The sequence below is a fragment of the Falco biarmicus genome, chromosome 3 (genome assembly GCF_023638135.1).
Source record: "Falco biarmicus isolate bFalBia1 chromosome 3, bFalBia1.pri, whole genome shotgun sequence".
NCBI lineage: Eukaryota > Metazoa > Chordata > Aves > Falconiformes > Falconidae > Falco > Falco biarmicus.
This window is the reverse complement of record NC_079290.1, coordinates 4,969,365-4,986,685: the sequence shown is the minus strand read 5'-3', so window position 1 is coordinate 4,986,685 and position 17,321 is coordinate 4,969,365. Positions and strand designations below refer to the sequence as shown.

The 17,321-nt window shown below is 39.6% G+C and overlaps 1 protein-coding gene across 7 annotated transcripts in view; it reads left to right on the top strand.

Annotated features, from left to right (window-relative positions):
- TRAPPC9 (trafficking protein particle complex subunit 9) overlaps nt 1–17,321 on the top strand; it is a 508,634-nt gene that overhangs the window by 190,241 nt on the left and 301,072 nt on the right. For all 7 annotated transcript variants that reach the window (XM_056330195.1, XM_056330194.1, XM_056330196.1 and 4 more), the window contains one exon: nt 2,197–2,307. In XM_056330195.1, coding sequence (XP_056186170.1) covers nt 2,197–2,307 — 111 coding nt within the window. The remainder of the gene's footprint in view (nt 1–2,196; nt 2,308–17,321) is intronic.

The following is a 17,321-nucleotide window of genomic DNA, read 5'->3' as shown; positions in this document are numbered from 1 at the left end:
CCCAGTAACTCACCCCATACCTCCCTCCCCAGCCCACTAAGTATTTAGTGTAAACTATTACATGATGGTGGATTGTTTGGAATAGGAAGAATAAATTGTGTAAATGTGGGATAATGTTTCCCAGTTCCAGGAATCTGTTGGCTTATGACTGGTATTTCTCAGTCAAAAATTTCAGCAGACCATTATGGTATCTAATTTAATCATCTTTAGATCCATTTATGATTTTGAACAATTCAAGTTTTTTAAAAGCTTACACACTTTCTCCCCACCCCCCAAAGTTAATTTACGTAGTATGGAGGCCAGGGTTAATGGTCTAAGATTTACTCAATTGCCATAAAATCCTTAAAACAATATGATGTTTTGATATTCTCTGGTAGGGAGCTTAGTTTAAGCAACAGATTGCTGACTGGATTTCTGTGTAGTAGTTCAGCAGAATCATATTGGAGTTCCTTTATCACACTTGTGTATGATTTGCCTCTCAAATCTCATTTACTGACACTTTGAGATAGGTTCTTTAATTCCTGTCCCACAAAGGATGGTGAAAATTGATACAAATACTTAATGTGGCTTTCTTGCTAATTATTTTCCTGGAAATTCCACTTTCACCCAGATCATAACTCAGCATCATCAGTTCTACACAGTCCTACTGATTATAGTATGTCAAAAAAAAATCATGCTAGTTTTGAGATCTTTAGCAAATTGCTTTTTAACAGCTTGAGGGTTTCTTTTTTCCTTTCTAACTTTATTATGGCGTTACCTCTAATTTTCCAGAGCTAATGCTTTTTCTTGGTTTGTTTACTTGGATACAGCTTCCAGTATTTGAAGCTTACTGTTTTAATTCAAATATTTTTGTAACCTTTAATTGTGTTTGGTTTTCATTGCTCTAATAGTGTCCTTGATACTGTCCTGTATTTACTCTGAACATCTAAGGCTGTCTTTTTCTAGTCTCATTTTTTATTTAACCAATACCTGTAACTTATTCCTCGAAGTTTTCAACGTACTGTAATAAGTCTGTAACTTTGGGTTGGTTTATCTATTTATTTATTTATTGAAGATTTCCCTGGAGAATTAACTTTGAATGGACAAGTAAAGAATTATTTCCCCTACATGTCTGTTTTGTGTAGTGTTTGACGAGGATGAACTAAATGTCATGAAGATGAATAATTTTCACTGCATAGTGCAGGAGTTCATATATGTGAATTTTTAGTATTAGTGATGGTATTTAGTCCTGAAGAGTTTTTTATATTTATGGCATGAATTGTTTTATTTACAAAACCTTGGTTCTGCTGCCAAAAGATATTGCACAAGGCTTCAGTTTTATTTCAGAGACTTGTTTGGGTTTGCTGTGGGATAAATAAGAAATTCCTTCCATGTTGAATTTTGTCAACTAGTCTACACTGGAAGTCTCTCTTGCAGATGATAACTTCGTATCTGCTGGAGAGGCAGAAGTTTGCTGTGTCTTTACAGGTCTTGTCCCACTCTCCCAGTGATGAGACAGAAGCCAGGCTTTTTTTCCCCTTTCTTTTTTAGCCTTACAGGTAACTGGATAGGTACTGACTTGAATACTGCCCTTCCAGATATTTCTTTCTTGTCAGCTGTTAACAAAGGGAGTTTCTAATAAGAAGCATAACTCCTAATTGGTTCTAAATTCTTGAGTTTTGACATGTTTGCTTCAGGCACTCAGCTACCTTCATGCATTCTTCTCTATATTCAGTATTCATTGGGGTTTTACCCAGGCAGAGTGAAAACCCTCAAAATATACATAAAAAAAGCCTCCACCCCCACTTCTGCTCTTTACTTTTGCTAAGAGACATGCTGTTGTCCCCAAGCAGTGCTTGCCTATCATTTACTGCCTGATTGCATGTGACATTGTTATCCCTCTTGTGACCTGAACCTTAACTTCCCGTGCTTGTCCTGTGAGTGTTCCTGTCTTGAGAGCTTGCAAGGTAGCAACACAGCTGCTCCTGTGTATGCTCTGAAAAATGGTATCTCTTGATTTTCAGAAGAGTTGTATTATGGACCAGAGAACCTGTTCCCAAAGTAGAAGAGTAGTTCTTAAAACTCTTGGCACTTCTTGAGTTTAATTGCCTTTGTAATGGCTGGCATTTGAGTTTAGTTGTAAATTATTATTCAATATGATAAATATACTGAATTATTGAAATTGTGCTATTCTTCTCCTCCCTCCCATCTGAACAGCACCCGGCAATGCCATCTCCTTCTTGATGTCTTCAATTCTACAGAACATGAGTTGACCATCAGTGCTTGGAATAACGAAGATTTAATTCTTCACGCTGGGGAATGTCAACGGTAAGTACTTTCATTATTAAAAGGGCCCTGCTTTTAACCCTATTATTTATTTTTAAACAACTGATGATATTTGGGGCCTATTTTTCTTTTTAAACATTGTGTGCATGTCAGGAATGTAAGAGCTTTACTTCCTTCAAGGTGCGTCACTGAGTTTTAGCAATATGTCAACTTTATTTTGGCTATGAATCTAGTAGTACTGAAAATAACAAAATACAAAGTATTTGGTTCTGATGTGTACAGCTCACTTGTTTTTGTAGAATATTCTAATATTTTTATGTACTCTGAATGTAGTGCTGATGTTAAAACCTAATCTCACTACTTTGTTATCCTTTCCCAGTTTCAATCTTTTCTTTGTAGTGCCCCACTCATTTCATCAGTTTTGGTAGGAAGAAAACTGCAGAAAAGAAAAACAGAATTGAAAAAAAAAGCAATCACAATATTTTTATGGAAAAAAATTTTGGATTAAATAGGCTGTTACATGTATTGGTTCTTAGAACCCTACTATGGTGATAAAAAGGTCGTTTTGTAGCTAACTATAACCATTATTTAAAATAAATATCTACCTAGGATTCCTACTGCAGGGGGTACCCTAGGTGGCTTCATTTGTCTCCTTCAGATGATCATTACCGCTAGATGACACCACTTTCATCTTAAAAAGATGAAACTCTGGAAAACTAAATGTTTCTGTTTGGTCATGCTATCTGCACAGTCTCTTTAGGAGAGTTGTGCTGCAGTTTTAAATCATGCAATTGATAAACTTACTTAAAGAGGAATACTTTCATGTCTTCAAATCTCAGTCTGAATATTAGTTCAAAGTAAGACCACATCAATTGCAGGGAATGCAGTTGTTAAGAAGAAGTATAGAATAGGTAACTATAGCAGTAAATTTGGAATACTTCTTGCCTTGGTGACTCTGAAAGCACAGCCACGAGAAAATACATTGGCTCAAACCAAGGCTGAATTTTCCCAATTTTACTTTATCGAGGAAGGGACAAAAAAAAAATCAGTAACATTCAGTGCTTGTTCCTTTTATTTAGAAATAATTGGCTTTTTTCTTTTTTTTTTTTTTTCCCTTTGGGTTTGTTTTTTTCTTTTTTAAGCAGTGTAAATACTCATGAAATGTTCATGTTCTTATCTGTATTATTTTGCTTTTCTGCCTCTTGCTGTTTCCTTTCATTTTTGTAGCTGGTAAACCCCTTGAAATTTGTCACTTCCAATTTTTGGGACAATATGTAACTGATAGAAATAATGCTACAAATAAGGTTATAAAATTTGCATACCTTGATTAAATTACTTTTATTTTCCTGTGGATTTAATAATTGAAGTTTAAATATCCTTAAATCATTATATTGTAATGGATAGAAATTCTTTCAATAAGTCTTTTGAAACAGTTGCTTATCAAGGCAGATTGTGTATTTGTTGCAAGTGTTTAAACCTTTTAAGGATAGTGATTTTTTTTCCTTCTGCAAAGTATGTTATTGTTTTACCCTTGGTTAGAAATTGCACTGAGTCTTCTATCAGTTCTAAACTCATTTGTTATTTATTTCTTGAATGATAAATGCTTTTAATTGTAACAATGTGTATATAGCTCCTATGTTACTTTCGAGTTTTATTTTTTATTCTGATAGATCAGCTAGCGAAGCTTAGGTGGAACATACATTGGGCCTTAAAATTAGCTCCCTCCTCCTAGCAAAGGGCTTTTGTTAATCTTATTAAAAAAAAATAATATCAGATATCTTCTCCTTTTTTGAGCACTGGTTATAGATCCTTCTTTTTTAACATAGGACAGTCATTCTCAGGAGTTTGCATTTGAACCAAGCGTTTTCACTCCAAATAATACAATGCTTTCAACAAGGCTTACTCTTAGATTCTCCTTTTATCTTTTTTATTTTTTTTTACATAGATTTTTGTTACTATCTGATTAATATTTAAAGAGAATCTCTTCAGTCAAGTTTAGTTTCTTTTTCTCTGCCCTGTACCTTCTTGATTCTGTCCTCATTCGTACTGTTTTCCTCATTCCACTTTTATTTAAATGATAACTTTCTTTGCAAGCTTTGGTCACTCTCACTTCCTTTTGTAATTTACTCTCCCTCCATTCATCACCATAATTTTGAAATCTCCTGTCCTGACAGTGTAGATAGCAGGAAATTGTTTTCTTCATTCTTGCTCTTATTGCTGGAGACTATAAGTATTTTCATATTCTCTGCCTACAGACCTGTAAAAAAGGATAGTGCTGCATCCTGCTTACTCCTGCCTCTTTGCTTCCCACTTCTGATGTTTAGAAAGTAAAATAACTTGGAATTTTCTTGATGTGTTGCTTCTCTTTTCTATATTACGGAGCCGTTGCTGTAGAATATAAGTTTTGCCCTCCCGTGCCTGGGGAGAGGGAATTTGCAGGCACTTCTGCCATTGCTTTTATATAAAATGAAGAACGGTGATAGAAGTCTCTGGATGCTATACTTGTTAAAGCACTCTCTGTAACATACTTTATTTGTAATGGAGATATACAATTGGCCATGGTGCTGGAACTGGGGATGGTGGAGGAGATGGAAGCAGAAATGCCCCCAAAAGTCTGGGATCATCAACAGATCAGTACTGGCACTGCCAAATCTTGCTGGGTCCAGGCAGAGAGGTCCCTGGTATCCATCTTACAGTATCCATATTATTTGGTGCATTCTTCTCCTGCTTAATGGCATTTATGTAAAATGGATCAGATGCATAGAATACTACACGCCCTTTTTACTTTAAGGTCTGACATGAAGTTTGCTTCAATTAACTTGGAGATAGGGACATAATAGCTGTTACAGTAACACTGCATACAGTATGAAAAAATGGTATTATACTATTAAGGAAAAGTGACATCCTTCAGGCCATTAAAATACTATCTGGAAAATATATGCCTTTTTGTACAGTAAGATTGTTCTGCTGACTAGCGAAGATTATCATTTTAGCTTTCAGAAAACCTTCAGCATACAATTTACTGTAATTTTTAAGCCATTGATTGGGAATATATTTAGTATGTGCATGGTAACTGTTCTTGGTTATGTATATAAGCAATGTTTCTGAGAAGCAACACTGGTTTCCCTCTATCTCAGGACAGAAGAACACATGCTTTGCTCCCTGTCATTTTATAGTAAGAAATGATAATTTGGGCTCAGTGATGATTTTGTTCACTCGTTTTTCTGTCTGTTATTGTAGTGTGTTCTGCACACACAGAAATGGAAACTCTCAGCCTTTTATTTTTTTTTTCCCTACTAACTAATATCCCAAGATGTCTTCATACTCCTCTCTTTGGTTTCAGTATGACTTGAAATGTTCCTTTGTGTCCCATTGTGGGACAGTTAGTGGTATGTTCTACTTCAAGGTCTTTTTTTTCCTTGCAAGGTTGTGGTGGGGAGGTGAGAGAACTAAGATTCATTTGGAGGAGAGGAGAAAGAAGGAAATCTGCCCTCCCGCACCTGTCAGGTTGTCTGTTGAAGCAAAGAGAGGAGCAAGGGTTTTGGAGGGTCCTTTGTTGAACTCTTGAAAAGAAATTTAGGGTTTATTGCAAGGCTAGATTCAAAATCAAATTATTTTTTTGCTGCTTTACATCTGCAAGAGTTTGTGCTGTAATATAGACAGGGAAATAGATTGGACAACTTGTGTCCTGACAAAAAGTTGTCAGGTTACTCTGCTGAAGTTCTGGCTGCAGTCAGTGATGCTGAGATGCTGACAGTGTCTTCAGTTCATAAAAAAATGTTTGATATACCACACTGTGGTGTCAGTATGTTTTGTTTAATATGTGTGGTTGAATATACTTCATGTGGTGATAGGGGAAAAAGTTCTCTGATATGTGCTATGGGAAAAATCAGCCTTCAGATATTTTTCTAGACTAGCAGAGCCTCCTGTCTGCAAAGCTGTTTTTCTTGAAGTAGGCAACTGCACACTGTTGAAGAGGCTTTGCTGTGAATGTAGAAATGTTTTGAATGTAATCAGCAGTAAAACTGAACTTGTTTATCAGAGTGATGTGCCATTCAACAAGTTGTTCTGAAATGGAAGAATACAGCAGACAGCCCTTGGAGGGGAATTGTATTATGTATGTTAACAAAAAAAAGTGTTGCCACTAGCAGTGATTTTAATTTATTGAAAAACTTAGGTATGATAATTATTGTGTTTGTTACTTGATTATCAAACCATTAAAATTAAATTTCATGGCAACCCTCATTTATGCGTAAATCACTTCATAATTTATGGTAATAGATGTTATCTCATTATGTGCCCCAGGATATCTGATTTTGTACAACATACCCAGCATTGCCTTTACATTTCTATTCTGTGCACAGTGTGTCTGGCATTTGGGAACAGCAAACATCATTGTCAGTGGCAGATTTATCATGGTGACGGTCTGAGTAGATCAATCCTCTCATCTATCCTTGTGGTACAACACAAGTGAGTTGTTAAAGTCTTCTAAGTATATATGACTCCACAGTCGGTGGCTGTAGATGTCACACTTTTAGATGTTAGAGCTTTCAGACTCTTTTGGCCTTGGTGTGAGGACTATAGGGACTTGGGACTGCCCAGGAATGGGACTGGAGTGAGGAGTTAAGAAATGAAGAGCAAACAGGACCTGGGTAAGAACAGGCTGAGAAGAAGAAGGGTCAAACGCTGTCAGTCATGGAGGAGCTGTGAAGAGTCTCTTCATCATTCAGGCATCTGCCCCACCAGAGGGGGTATCTTCTCTACTAGATGCTGGAAGGAAATCTAAAATGTTTCGTGAACTGTGTTTACTTGAGAATATTAAGTACCCCCGGTGCTCAGGGATAGGTGTATCACTGGTACAAGCCGTCGTAAATGAGGAAATACCTTTACTGGTAATTCAAATGGCAGAGGCTTTTGTGCAAAACTGTTCTGACAAGTACTGGTGACCCATGGGAGTGAGTGCTGATGTGAAAGAGCATGAAGGAATTTTCCCCCACCCCCCCACCCCTTTTTTTTTTTTCTTTAATTGGGAGTTGCATAAGAAAATATAGGCTAAAGAAATACTACAGTAACAAAGTCAGCACTCAGACGTTAACACCTCCCAAGCTTCCTGGTAGGTCAGCAGTTCCTGCCTATTAGTAGGGTTATAGGGTTAAATGAGTTGGCTTATACATATCCACTATAGGAAGTTTTGTTGGTTGGTTGGTTGTTTTGTTTTAAGTCAGCAGAAGTATAGTTATTTTTCTCAGTTTTGATAAGTGAACTTTTGTGTGTATTGATTTCTCCTGTTTTTAAATACTTGCTTTGTTAAATTCTAATGAGTCAAGAATAATTAAAGAAACAACTTATTTTTATTTTTACACCTCTCTTCACAGTGTGGCGTTTTTTTTCATCCATGGAAAGTAAAGATTTTTTTAAAAAGTCCTTTGTGTGCATACTACTAATTAGGTCCGTTGACTACTGCTTAATTATTTTATTCAATTGTGTTGATTTATTGATCTGTGAAGTCTGTGATACGGTTTATTACAATTTCTGCAGTATTAGTTAACAATGCACATTCATATTGAAAACATTTTAAAATAAATCCTCTTCCAAAGGGCACGAGATTAAAAATTCTGTCCCCTTGTAAAGCATAAGTTCCTTTAATAAATTTATTGTCCATGTGTAAGTAAATCATGACTGTTATTTCTCATAGTTGTCAAGTCAGTGTTTAATTTGTGTGTTTGTTTATGACAGGGCATGTTGTCTGTATGACAGATTAATGATTTCTTTCCTTATATTGCTGTTAGAGTTTATGTTTTAAAGACAAAGATGCTGTGACTAAGACTTTGCATGCTGTCATGAAAAGACAATAAAATTTCACAGCAGTTTCCCTGGGTCTTCACGTTAAATCCATGGCAAACTGGAAGTTTCTGATACCTTCAAGTCCAATTCCGAAACAGCAAATGTTGTAATCACTAAAACCTGCAAATCACCTGCCGTGATCAGGAAGGGGGGGGTGAAGAAAAGGAAAAAAAAAATTTAATTTTATCTTTTATTTGGCATATGTTAAATACACATCTAATTTCTTTAAGACTTGCCTTTTTTATTAATAGCCAAACAAATCTTTAAATATACTTCAAATATACTATATAATTTTGAGTGAATAAGTAGTTATTTTCAACAAAGAAATTAGAAAGGTACTGTTTATTTCGGTAGGGAAGAGTGCTATATCTAGCACTGGTCAGTTGCTTAGTATGATCCAGTTCTAACGTTCATATTTATCTCAAAGCACTTTTCAAAAATTGAAGATGTTACAGGGAGAATCTGCAAAAATTATAGGTTGGAAAAATAATCCATAGAAGAATAATTAAAAAAAGAGCAATGGAAGTTACAATAAAGAGGATTTTCAGTTATGGACTGCTTTATAACTAGAGCACTCAAGGAATTCCTTTGCTGAAAGGGGCGTGCTTCCCATGGTAAGTTAGTCCAGCTGCTTTTTCGAGGTTAAGGCCTTCCAACCTTGGGTCTTCTGTGATTCTGGTTCTCTGGTGAGGTGCAGAGGAATGGTGGGTGAGCGCAGGCTGGGTGTGAGTCCTCAGTGTAACTGTACTGAAAAAAACTCAAATGTGAGCTGAGAACCGGACAGGCAAATAGAAATAGGGAATAATAAGTGAGAATTACGACATTCAGTTCTTGTCACACATACACAAGAAAGAGGAGATCAAAGAGTAGAAGCTGCAGATAACTGATGAAAATAGTGTAGACATTGACCTTGGTTTGATAAACGCAGCAAAATTAAAAGGGATTATTAATGTATCCTATGAAGTCGAGGGCAGAGAAGGGCTGGCTTTTAAAGGTTAAGGGAGGTGAGGACACCAAGAAACAATGAGCTTTAAGCTGTCTATGTATATGGCTAATAATAAAGAGATTTCCAAGCCTCAGACATCATCGGGTTGTTAGCAGTCTCCCTCCCAGAGAAATGGAGGCAAAAGAACCTGGCTGCTTCTAAGGTGTCCTCCCTGGAATTGCTAAGGATCTGCCTGCAATTGCTGCACTTCCCAACAGGAAGACTTTTTCAGGGTTCTGTCCCTGTAATTGATGATGGAAAACCAAATGCCTTTGTAAGTTTTACAGCAACAAATAATGTGAATTGACGCCTGTTCCTCCCTCTATTCCCTCCCCAGTGCAATATCATCCTTTTGTTCTGAATATATAGTTATGGTGTGTTTCTACAGGCAATGTACAAGGGGATCTCTTTCCTATGATTTGCATTTGAATTTAGTGTTTCTGTTTCTGTCAAAACTACAGGTACTTGGAACAGTGATAAACCTCCCTTCTCTAATTCTCATATGGAGACTTTCCTTTTGGGTAGGCTATCTCAGATGTCTCTGTATTAGATATTTCTGCTTTCCTCTGTCCTCCCCCAGCTCAGTCGGAGGATGCTACACTGGGTAGGCAACTGTTTTGGTATTATATGACTTCTCATTTTTTTTCTCTTCCCACTTCTTCAAAATTAGGTCTAAGCAAATTGACTGTTTTCCTAAATCAGAGGTGACTAGCTTGCTGGATTTAGCCTGCACGGTAATTTTTCTGACCTCTTTGAACATTGACTTAACCTCAGGAGACCCAGTTTGCATTGTTTATAACATTTTGTGTATGCAGCCAGGGAAATGGGAAGTTTGTTGAGTGCAGGCCAAGTTTGTCTCTGACAGAATTTATTAAATTTAATAGGGTACAGGCTAAACATGGCTGGATAGGTTGGCCCTTACGCAAAACATCACACAGATATAGTACGAGTTTGCTATCCTAGTATTAGGTGATCTATAAATTACTCAAAATCCAAAATAGAAATTTTCATTTTCCCTTTAAATCGTAAGTAGATTACACTTTGTGGGGAGTGCAGGGTTCAAAAGCTGTCTCTTGAAAAAAGAGTCAGAATAATTGATTTCAGAATTCAGATGTAGCAATTACAAAAAAAAAAAAAAAAAAAAAAAGAAAAAAGCAAGCTTTTTGTTTTTTTTAAGAAGAAACCAGACTTTTTCCTTCCTTCATTTCTTCAATACTGTGATGAGTAGTTGACCCTGCCTGGACACCAGGTGCCCAACAAAGCCGCTCTGTCACTGCCCTCCTCAACGACACAGGGGAGAGAAAATGTAAAGGAAAGGCTCATGGATCCAGCCAAGGGCACGGAGAGATCACTCACCAGTTACTATCATGGCCAAACCAGGCTTGACTTGGGGAAGGAAGTTTAATTTACTGCCAATCAAATCTGAGTAGGATAATGAAAACAACCCCCAAAACTTAAAAACACCTTCCCACTGCTTCTTCCTGACCTCAGCTTCACTCCCTAGTTCTGTACCTGCTCCCACCAGTGGCATAGGGGGTCGAGCAATGGGGGTTGTGGTCTGTTCTTCACCCCCGGTCCCTGCCGCTCCCTCACCCCCTGCCCTGCCCAGCCCGGGGTCCCTCCCGCGGGAGACAGCCCTCCCTGCCCTGCTCCAGCGGGAGCCCTTCCCCCCGCCGCAGCCCTTCCCCCCCTGCCGCAGCGTGTCCCCCCCGCGGGCGCAGCCCCCCCGCCCCCGGGGGCACAGGCCCTGCCCCAGCCCGGCCCCAGCCCGGGCTCCTCCCCGCGGGGCCACAGGCCCTGCCCGGAGCTGCCCCGGCGCCGCTGCCCGCGGGTCACAGCCCCCTGCGGGCACCCCCTGCCCCGGGGGGGGGCCCTGCCCGGGCTGCGGGGGGGGAGCTGCTCCCCCGGGGGCTCCGCGGGCCGGGGGCGCCGCGGGCTGGGGGGGAATCTCTGCTCCGGGCCGGGAGCGGCTCCGGCCCCTCCGGCGCTGCCCGGGGGCTGCAGGGCCGCGGCTCCCACACAGCTCGCTCCTCTCCCGCTGCAAGTTGCTGTGCGGGTTGTTCCCGCTTCTTCAATACGTTCTCTCAGAGGCGCTGCCGCCGGCGCTGATGGGCTCGGCCTGGGCCGCCGGCGGGGCCGTCCTGCAGCCGGCTGCGTCGGCTCCGTCGGACACGGGGGAAGCTTCGGCACCTTCTCACAGAAGCCACCCCTTTGGCACCTTCTCACAGAAGCCACCCCTGTAGCTCCCCTGCTACCACAACCCTACCCTGCCCTGCAAACCCCATACAAATACTTAGAAAAACGATATATTTATTGAAATTTTTGGGTGCTAAGCACGTTTGTGGAAGCATTCCAGAAATTAAAGGTTTATTAAAAAATTGGCTGAAGTGCAAATATTTTTAAATGGGATTTCGTATTTGTGTAAGATAAAAAAGTTAAGAATGTAAGGAAATTCATAAATGATTCTTTTGTTTGATAACAATGAAGCAACAAGTTAAACAGAAAAAAATACTGCTTCCTGAAGGAAATCGTAGTTGAAATGATTAGTGCTTGCCCTTAATTCACACGTATTGAAGTCAACAGATTCAAACTGTCATTTTAGAAAATCATATTTAACATCGATGATGATGGCAAAAAATGGAGAATGAATGTAAACATTATCGGTCTTTCACTGGGCATTAGCCTCCTGATCAGAATTAAATAAAAAAATACCAATATTCACAGGTAGGGATGATTCCATGGAAATTAAGTGCTTGTCTGTTCTTTCTTTGGTGGAATTTTTGAAGGAGAATCAACATGTTTTTTCTACCAAAGTTTGTCAGTATTTCTGAGATGGAAACAATCAAAATTTTCTGTTTTGTCCTGAATCTACTCAGTGGTCAGGACACCTGAGATAGGCTGTTGCAGTCTTTTTTTTTTTCGTAAAGTCCAACTTGGAAACCTGGAATGTGACAGAGAACCCACGAGGGTAAAAAGAGGTGCCATACAGATGAGCACAGAGGAGTAAGAAGGTGCATATCTGTAGCTCTACTAATAAAGCTGGCATGGCCCAAAGTACTGTAACACTTGCCTTGCAGTGTAAATTCACGGTAGGCTGCAACATTGTTATTGCAGAAGTTATTTCATAATTCTTTTGTGTTAGTTGAATGTGGCACTGCCTAAGGCATGATAGGCGAAAGGGAGCGGTGCTATGCTGTGTGCCTGGGTGGGAGCAGGGCTGCAAAAAGAAGTATCACTTGCATGCTGCTCTGCAGCTAACATGGGGCTTTGGCCAGCTTCCAGGTTAGCAGTGCTTTGAGTGAGCGGTTTGAACTGGGTACCTCCAGAGGTCCCTTCCAACCTACAGTATTCTTTGATTTGGCAATCTACCTACTCATGGATAAACTTGCTTGTTCTTCACAAAGCCAACAGTCCTTATGGGCATGTGCCCATATGAATTGGTTCGTCTGCCACTTTTCTTTGTGTTTGCAGTCTTTCTGCCTTTGCAACATTTGTCCAATTCTGTTGTCTTCCCCCGCCCCCCGCCCCCCCCCCCCCCCACCCCCCCCCCCCCCGAGGATGAATTCCTTTCCTTAGCTTTCCTTTATTTTTCTACTTTAACAGATGGCATATTGCCAGTCGTCAGTTTATGTTGAGGCTCTTGGTCCCCAAACTCATATATATTGCTTTAAGTAGTGTGTTATTGGAGTAGCGTGTATTCGTACAATCCTCCTTCATAGGTCCAATGAAATGCATCACTTTTCCTGCTCACTCACACCTAAACCCTGGTGCTTTGTATGTTCATCTAACAGATGAAAATTGCCGCGGAATTTATTTTCTTGATAAATTCGTATGGTTATTTGGAGACTTGCAAAATAAGGAGTGAAGGTTATCCGGATATGTTGAGCCTTTAGAGGTTGTAGGTTCTAATGCTAAAGATAACTAAATAGTTTTAGTCCATTTCTGAATTAAGCATTGTCTCTGTTTTTGGGGGGAAAGCTACCTAACACATTTCAGGACATATTTGTTCATTCTGCCAGTAAAAAAGTGAGCATTTGGGTGTAGGGTATGTACAGCTCCAGGTCACACATGGTTTGATCGATATCTGTAGATAAATAGATTAATTTAGCCTTAACAGCACTATCTGTATTTAGGAGCATTTGCTGTGTTTTGCAGCTGTGGTGACATGGTGACTGCATTAATAGGATGAAAAAAGATTGTCTTGAGTGGCTGCCAGTTATGTCTGCTTTAATGGCCAAAGGATTTATTAAAGTTACACTCTGATGTTGCACTGATTTGGCTTCCTGCCTGCTCTCTGATGTTCTGTAAAAGATCGTGATGGTACAAGCATAGATTTCTTGAAGTTAGAAATGAAAATACCCAATTCCCATTAATTTATTTTAGATGATCAAAAGTATAATTAAAATAGCTGTTTTATGAGTCTTTTCTCCAAAGAGAACAGTCATTTAATATTAGTTCTTCAGCAGCTTGAATTTATTTTTCAGTCTTGACATCCATTTTACTTCTTCCTTCGTTAACTGGAAACAAAAGCTAAACCAACAGTGATCTGGAAAGATCAGTGAAAAATGTCAATGCTAAAGTATATAAAGCCAGCTTTTTATGACATTTTCATTTTGCAGTTATAAAGATGTCTTCAAAAGTTGGTTTGAAGGGGAGTCTTTGTATTCTGTTTTTTCTCCTGACTACTATGCTAACTGGGATCAGAGGCAAAAGACTGAAGTCTTCTTTGGACTAATGCAAGGATTTATAGGTTCTAAAGTAAAAATCCAAAACAGTTTTCTCCTAAATTTGAATACAATGTAGGTTTTGCCCCGTAGAAGTGTGTCATCTTGGCAGGGAATACTGTGATGGTAAGTCTGTAATCTTTCCTTTTTGGCCACTTTGTCTCTCCACTCCAGCCCACTCTTTTGATGGCTGGATCTTCCCCAGGGAGAGCTTTACCCACGTTACTTGTATGCTCTTTTTTTTGTGCAGATGTGGGAAGTTTTAACTTCTTTGGTACAAGTCTCACCAAATGAGAAGGTGATACTTGAAAACTATTTGAGAGGAAGTGCTAGGAAGAAAATAGTTTCAAAAGGGAACAACATGAGAGGAGTGTAGATGCTGTTACACTTGGGGGGGGGGGGGAGAGAAAAAAAGCAAGCACACTTTGTAAATGGAAGGATGAATTATAAAAGTATTTCAGGTTTAATACCCCGAGATTATTGATTGTATCCCCCCCCCCCCCCCTCCAATTATGGAATTAAAATTCTGTCTGGTATAACTGTTGTAAGGTGGTTAAATGGAAACTGATTTATCGATTCTTATCTTCACAAATTAAGTTATTTACTTGTTGGTGAAGGTTGTGCTGTTGTCCACTGGTCTCTTCCTGACCTGGAGGTTTCTGGAGTATTCCCACACAAGCAGTTAATGCAGGATTTGCACTGCTGAAGTGCAGCTTTAAGGGGAGCAGCTGGAAATGGTTTGGAGCCTGTTTATACTACAATATTTGGGGATGGAATAGAGATTTTCCTCACTGATGAGAGGTGCTCTTTCAGATTCTTCAAATACTCTTTAGATATTTCTCTGTTCCCTAGTTACTTATACTCCTCTTCCTTTCAGAGTCTCCTTTCCTATGAATTGTGCCGATGTCAATCAGCTAGTCATAGGCCTGTCCTTTAACTGAGAGGGGAAAGCAGCAGACAGCAGAACAAACAATCTTTGCTTTAATATTATTTATTTAATATTTTTACAGTCAGCTGAAAGTGTTATAAATTACATGACAAAATTTAAAATTACAAACTAGATAAATTCAGGTAGGTATTAAAACTACATAGTATCACATCGTAGAGTCTAGCCAGTGGTTTAGCATGGCTACATGCCTTTTAATAGAATTAAAATAAGTTTTCCTCTTTGCTGTATAAGGCTCTAGAAACTAAGCTTGTTTTGGAAAGAATCTACTGAGTCATTGCTTGCATGGGGAAATTTTTCTCTCTGAATTAATCCTGCTATTAACAGTTTACTATGTTGTTTGTATTTTCCTGAAGTGTTTATTTCTTGTCTTTTTTCTGAAGTTCAAACTGAAGTCAGCTCCTCAGAACACATGGCAGAATATTCATTCTTCTTAATAGTTGTTGTGAAACATGTGGCAGAATCCCAGCCATGGATGTATGTCAGCTAAAACCTTTCCCTTTGAAAAATGAAAGCCAAACATGTACGTTATACGTACTGACCAGCAAAGTTTCCTTCCAGGGTTACTTCATCAGGATATCTTTGTTCTCAGCCCTATCTTTTATATCAAAATTGTCTTAATGAGTTGTGCATCTCCTGATGAGTTGGCGGAGCTTTCGCAGCTTCAGGGACATCTGGTACCTGCTAATACCAGTGCAAAATCTTGGCTGCTTAGTTGCCAAGACCACATAGAGCCTATTGTCGTGGGTTTGGCTGGGATAGAGTTAATTTCTTCTTAGTGGCTGGTACGCTGCAGTGTTTTTTGGATTTAGTATGAGAATAATGTTGATGATCCACTCATGTTTAGTGGTTGCTAAGTAGTGCTAGCTCTAACTCAGGGACTTTTCAGTTTCCCATGCTCTGCCAGTGAGCAGGTTTACAAGGAGCCAGGAGGGAGCAGAGCCAGGACAGCTGACCCAGACTAGCCAAAGGGATATTCCACAGCACAGAGTGCCATGCTGAGTATATAAACTGGCGGGGGGCGGGGGGGAGGGGGGGAATTGGCCAGGAGGGGCTGATCGCTGCTCGTGGACTGGCTGGGCATTGGTCAGCGGGTGGTGAGCAACTGTATTGTGCATCACTTATGTCTCTTGGGTTTTATTTCTTTCTCTTTTTCTTATCTTCCTTTTCGTTACTATCATTATTACTACTACTGCTCCTATATTATTATTATTATCATAATTGTTAGTAAGAACTTTATTTCAGTTCCTAAACTATTCTTAACTCACAGGTTTTAAGTCTTTCTTTTTTCTTCTCTCTTCTCCTTCTCATCCCACCAGGTCCAGGGGGAGTAAGCGAGTGGCTGTGTGGTACTTAATTGCTGGCTGGGGTTAAACCACGACACCTCTTTCATTCACAAACTACCATTGATCTGGGTTTTGCAGTGTGTTCTCGAGTGCATTGTTGTTAGGAGATGTATTATTTGAAGAAAGATTTTAGTATTCAATTTTCAGTGTTTAAAAGGAGAGAAGCTGCCACTTTGGGACTGATAAAGGTAAAAAAATAGAGTTTAGTAATAATTAACTGATAATAATTTCTGAGCTCTAAAGACGATCCTTCTAGTAGGATTCTTCTACTACATGAAGGTTCAGTTTGATGTGAACAAAATGAGAGTTGATCAAGAGGAAACTTCAAATGGTATGAACTTTTTTGGTTTTAGTGAACCGTATCGGGGTAGGAGCAGTGAATGACACTGTTTATAAACCAGGTGAATCCCTGTGGTTCCAGCATAGCTGAGTTACCACTTTCATCTGGCCCAGGTTTTGAGAATCATCATAGTATTGAACAAACCTTTCCATCCGTATCTGTGGTTTGAAGTCATAGATTCATAGCAGGGTTTGGGTTGGAAGGGACCTTAAATATCATCTAGCTCCAAGCCCCTGCCATGGGCAGGGACACCTGCCACCAGACCAGGTTGCTCCCAGCCCCATCCAGCCCGGCCTTGAACACTGCCAGGGATGGGGCACCCACAGCTGCTCTTGGCAACCTGTTCCCGTGTCTCACCAGCCTTATTGTAATAAACTTCTTCCTAATATCCAATCTAAACCTACTCTCTTTCCATTTAAAACCGTTGTCCTTTGTCTTGTCACTACAGGCCTTGCCAAAAAGTCTCTCCCCATCTTTTCTTTTAAGCTCTCTTTACATATTGGAAGGCTGCAGTAAGGCTCCCTGGAGCCTCCTCTGCTCCAGGCTGAACAACCCCAACTCTCTCAGCCTGTCTTCATAGGAGAGGTGCTCCAGCCCTCTGATCACCTTTGTGGCCTCCTCTGGACCTGCTTTAACAGAGCCATAGGTCTTTCTTGGCTGCGTACCACAGAGCTGGACACAGTACTCCAGGTAGGATACCAAGGAGTTGCAGCAGCACACATTTTATTATTTTTTTCACATTCCTGCAAAATACGTTATTTAAGTCCTGATGGGAACTGTGTCATTTTGTGTGTACCGTAACGAGTTAATGTGGGCTTGTCTTTAATGAAAGTGCTTTGAAATTGGCTTTTTTTTGGTAAACACTAGAAAT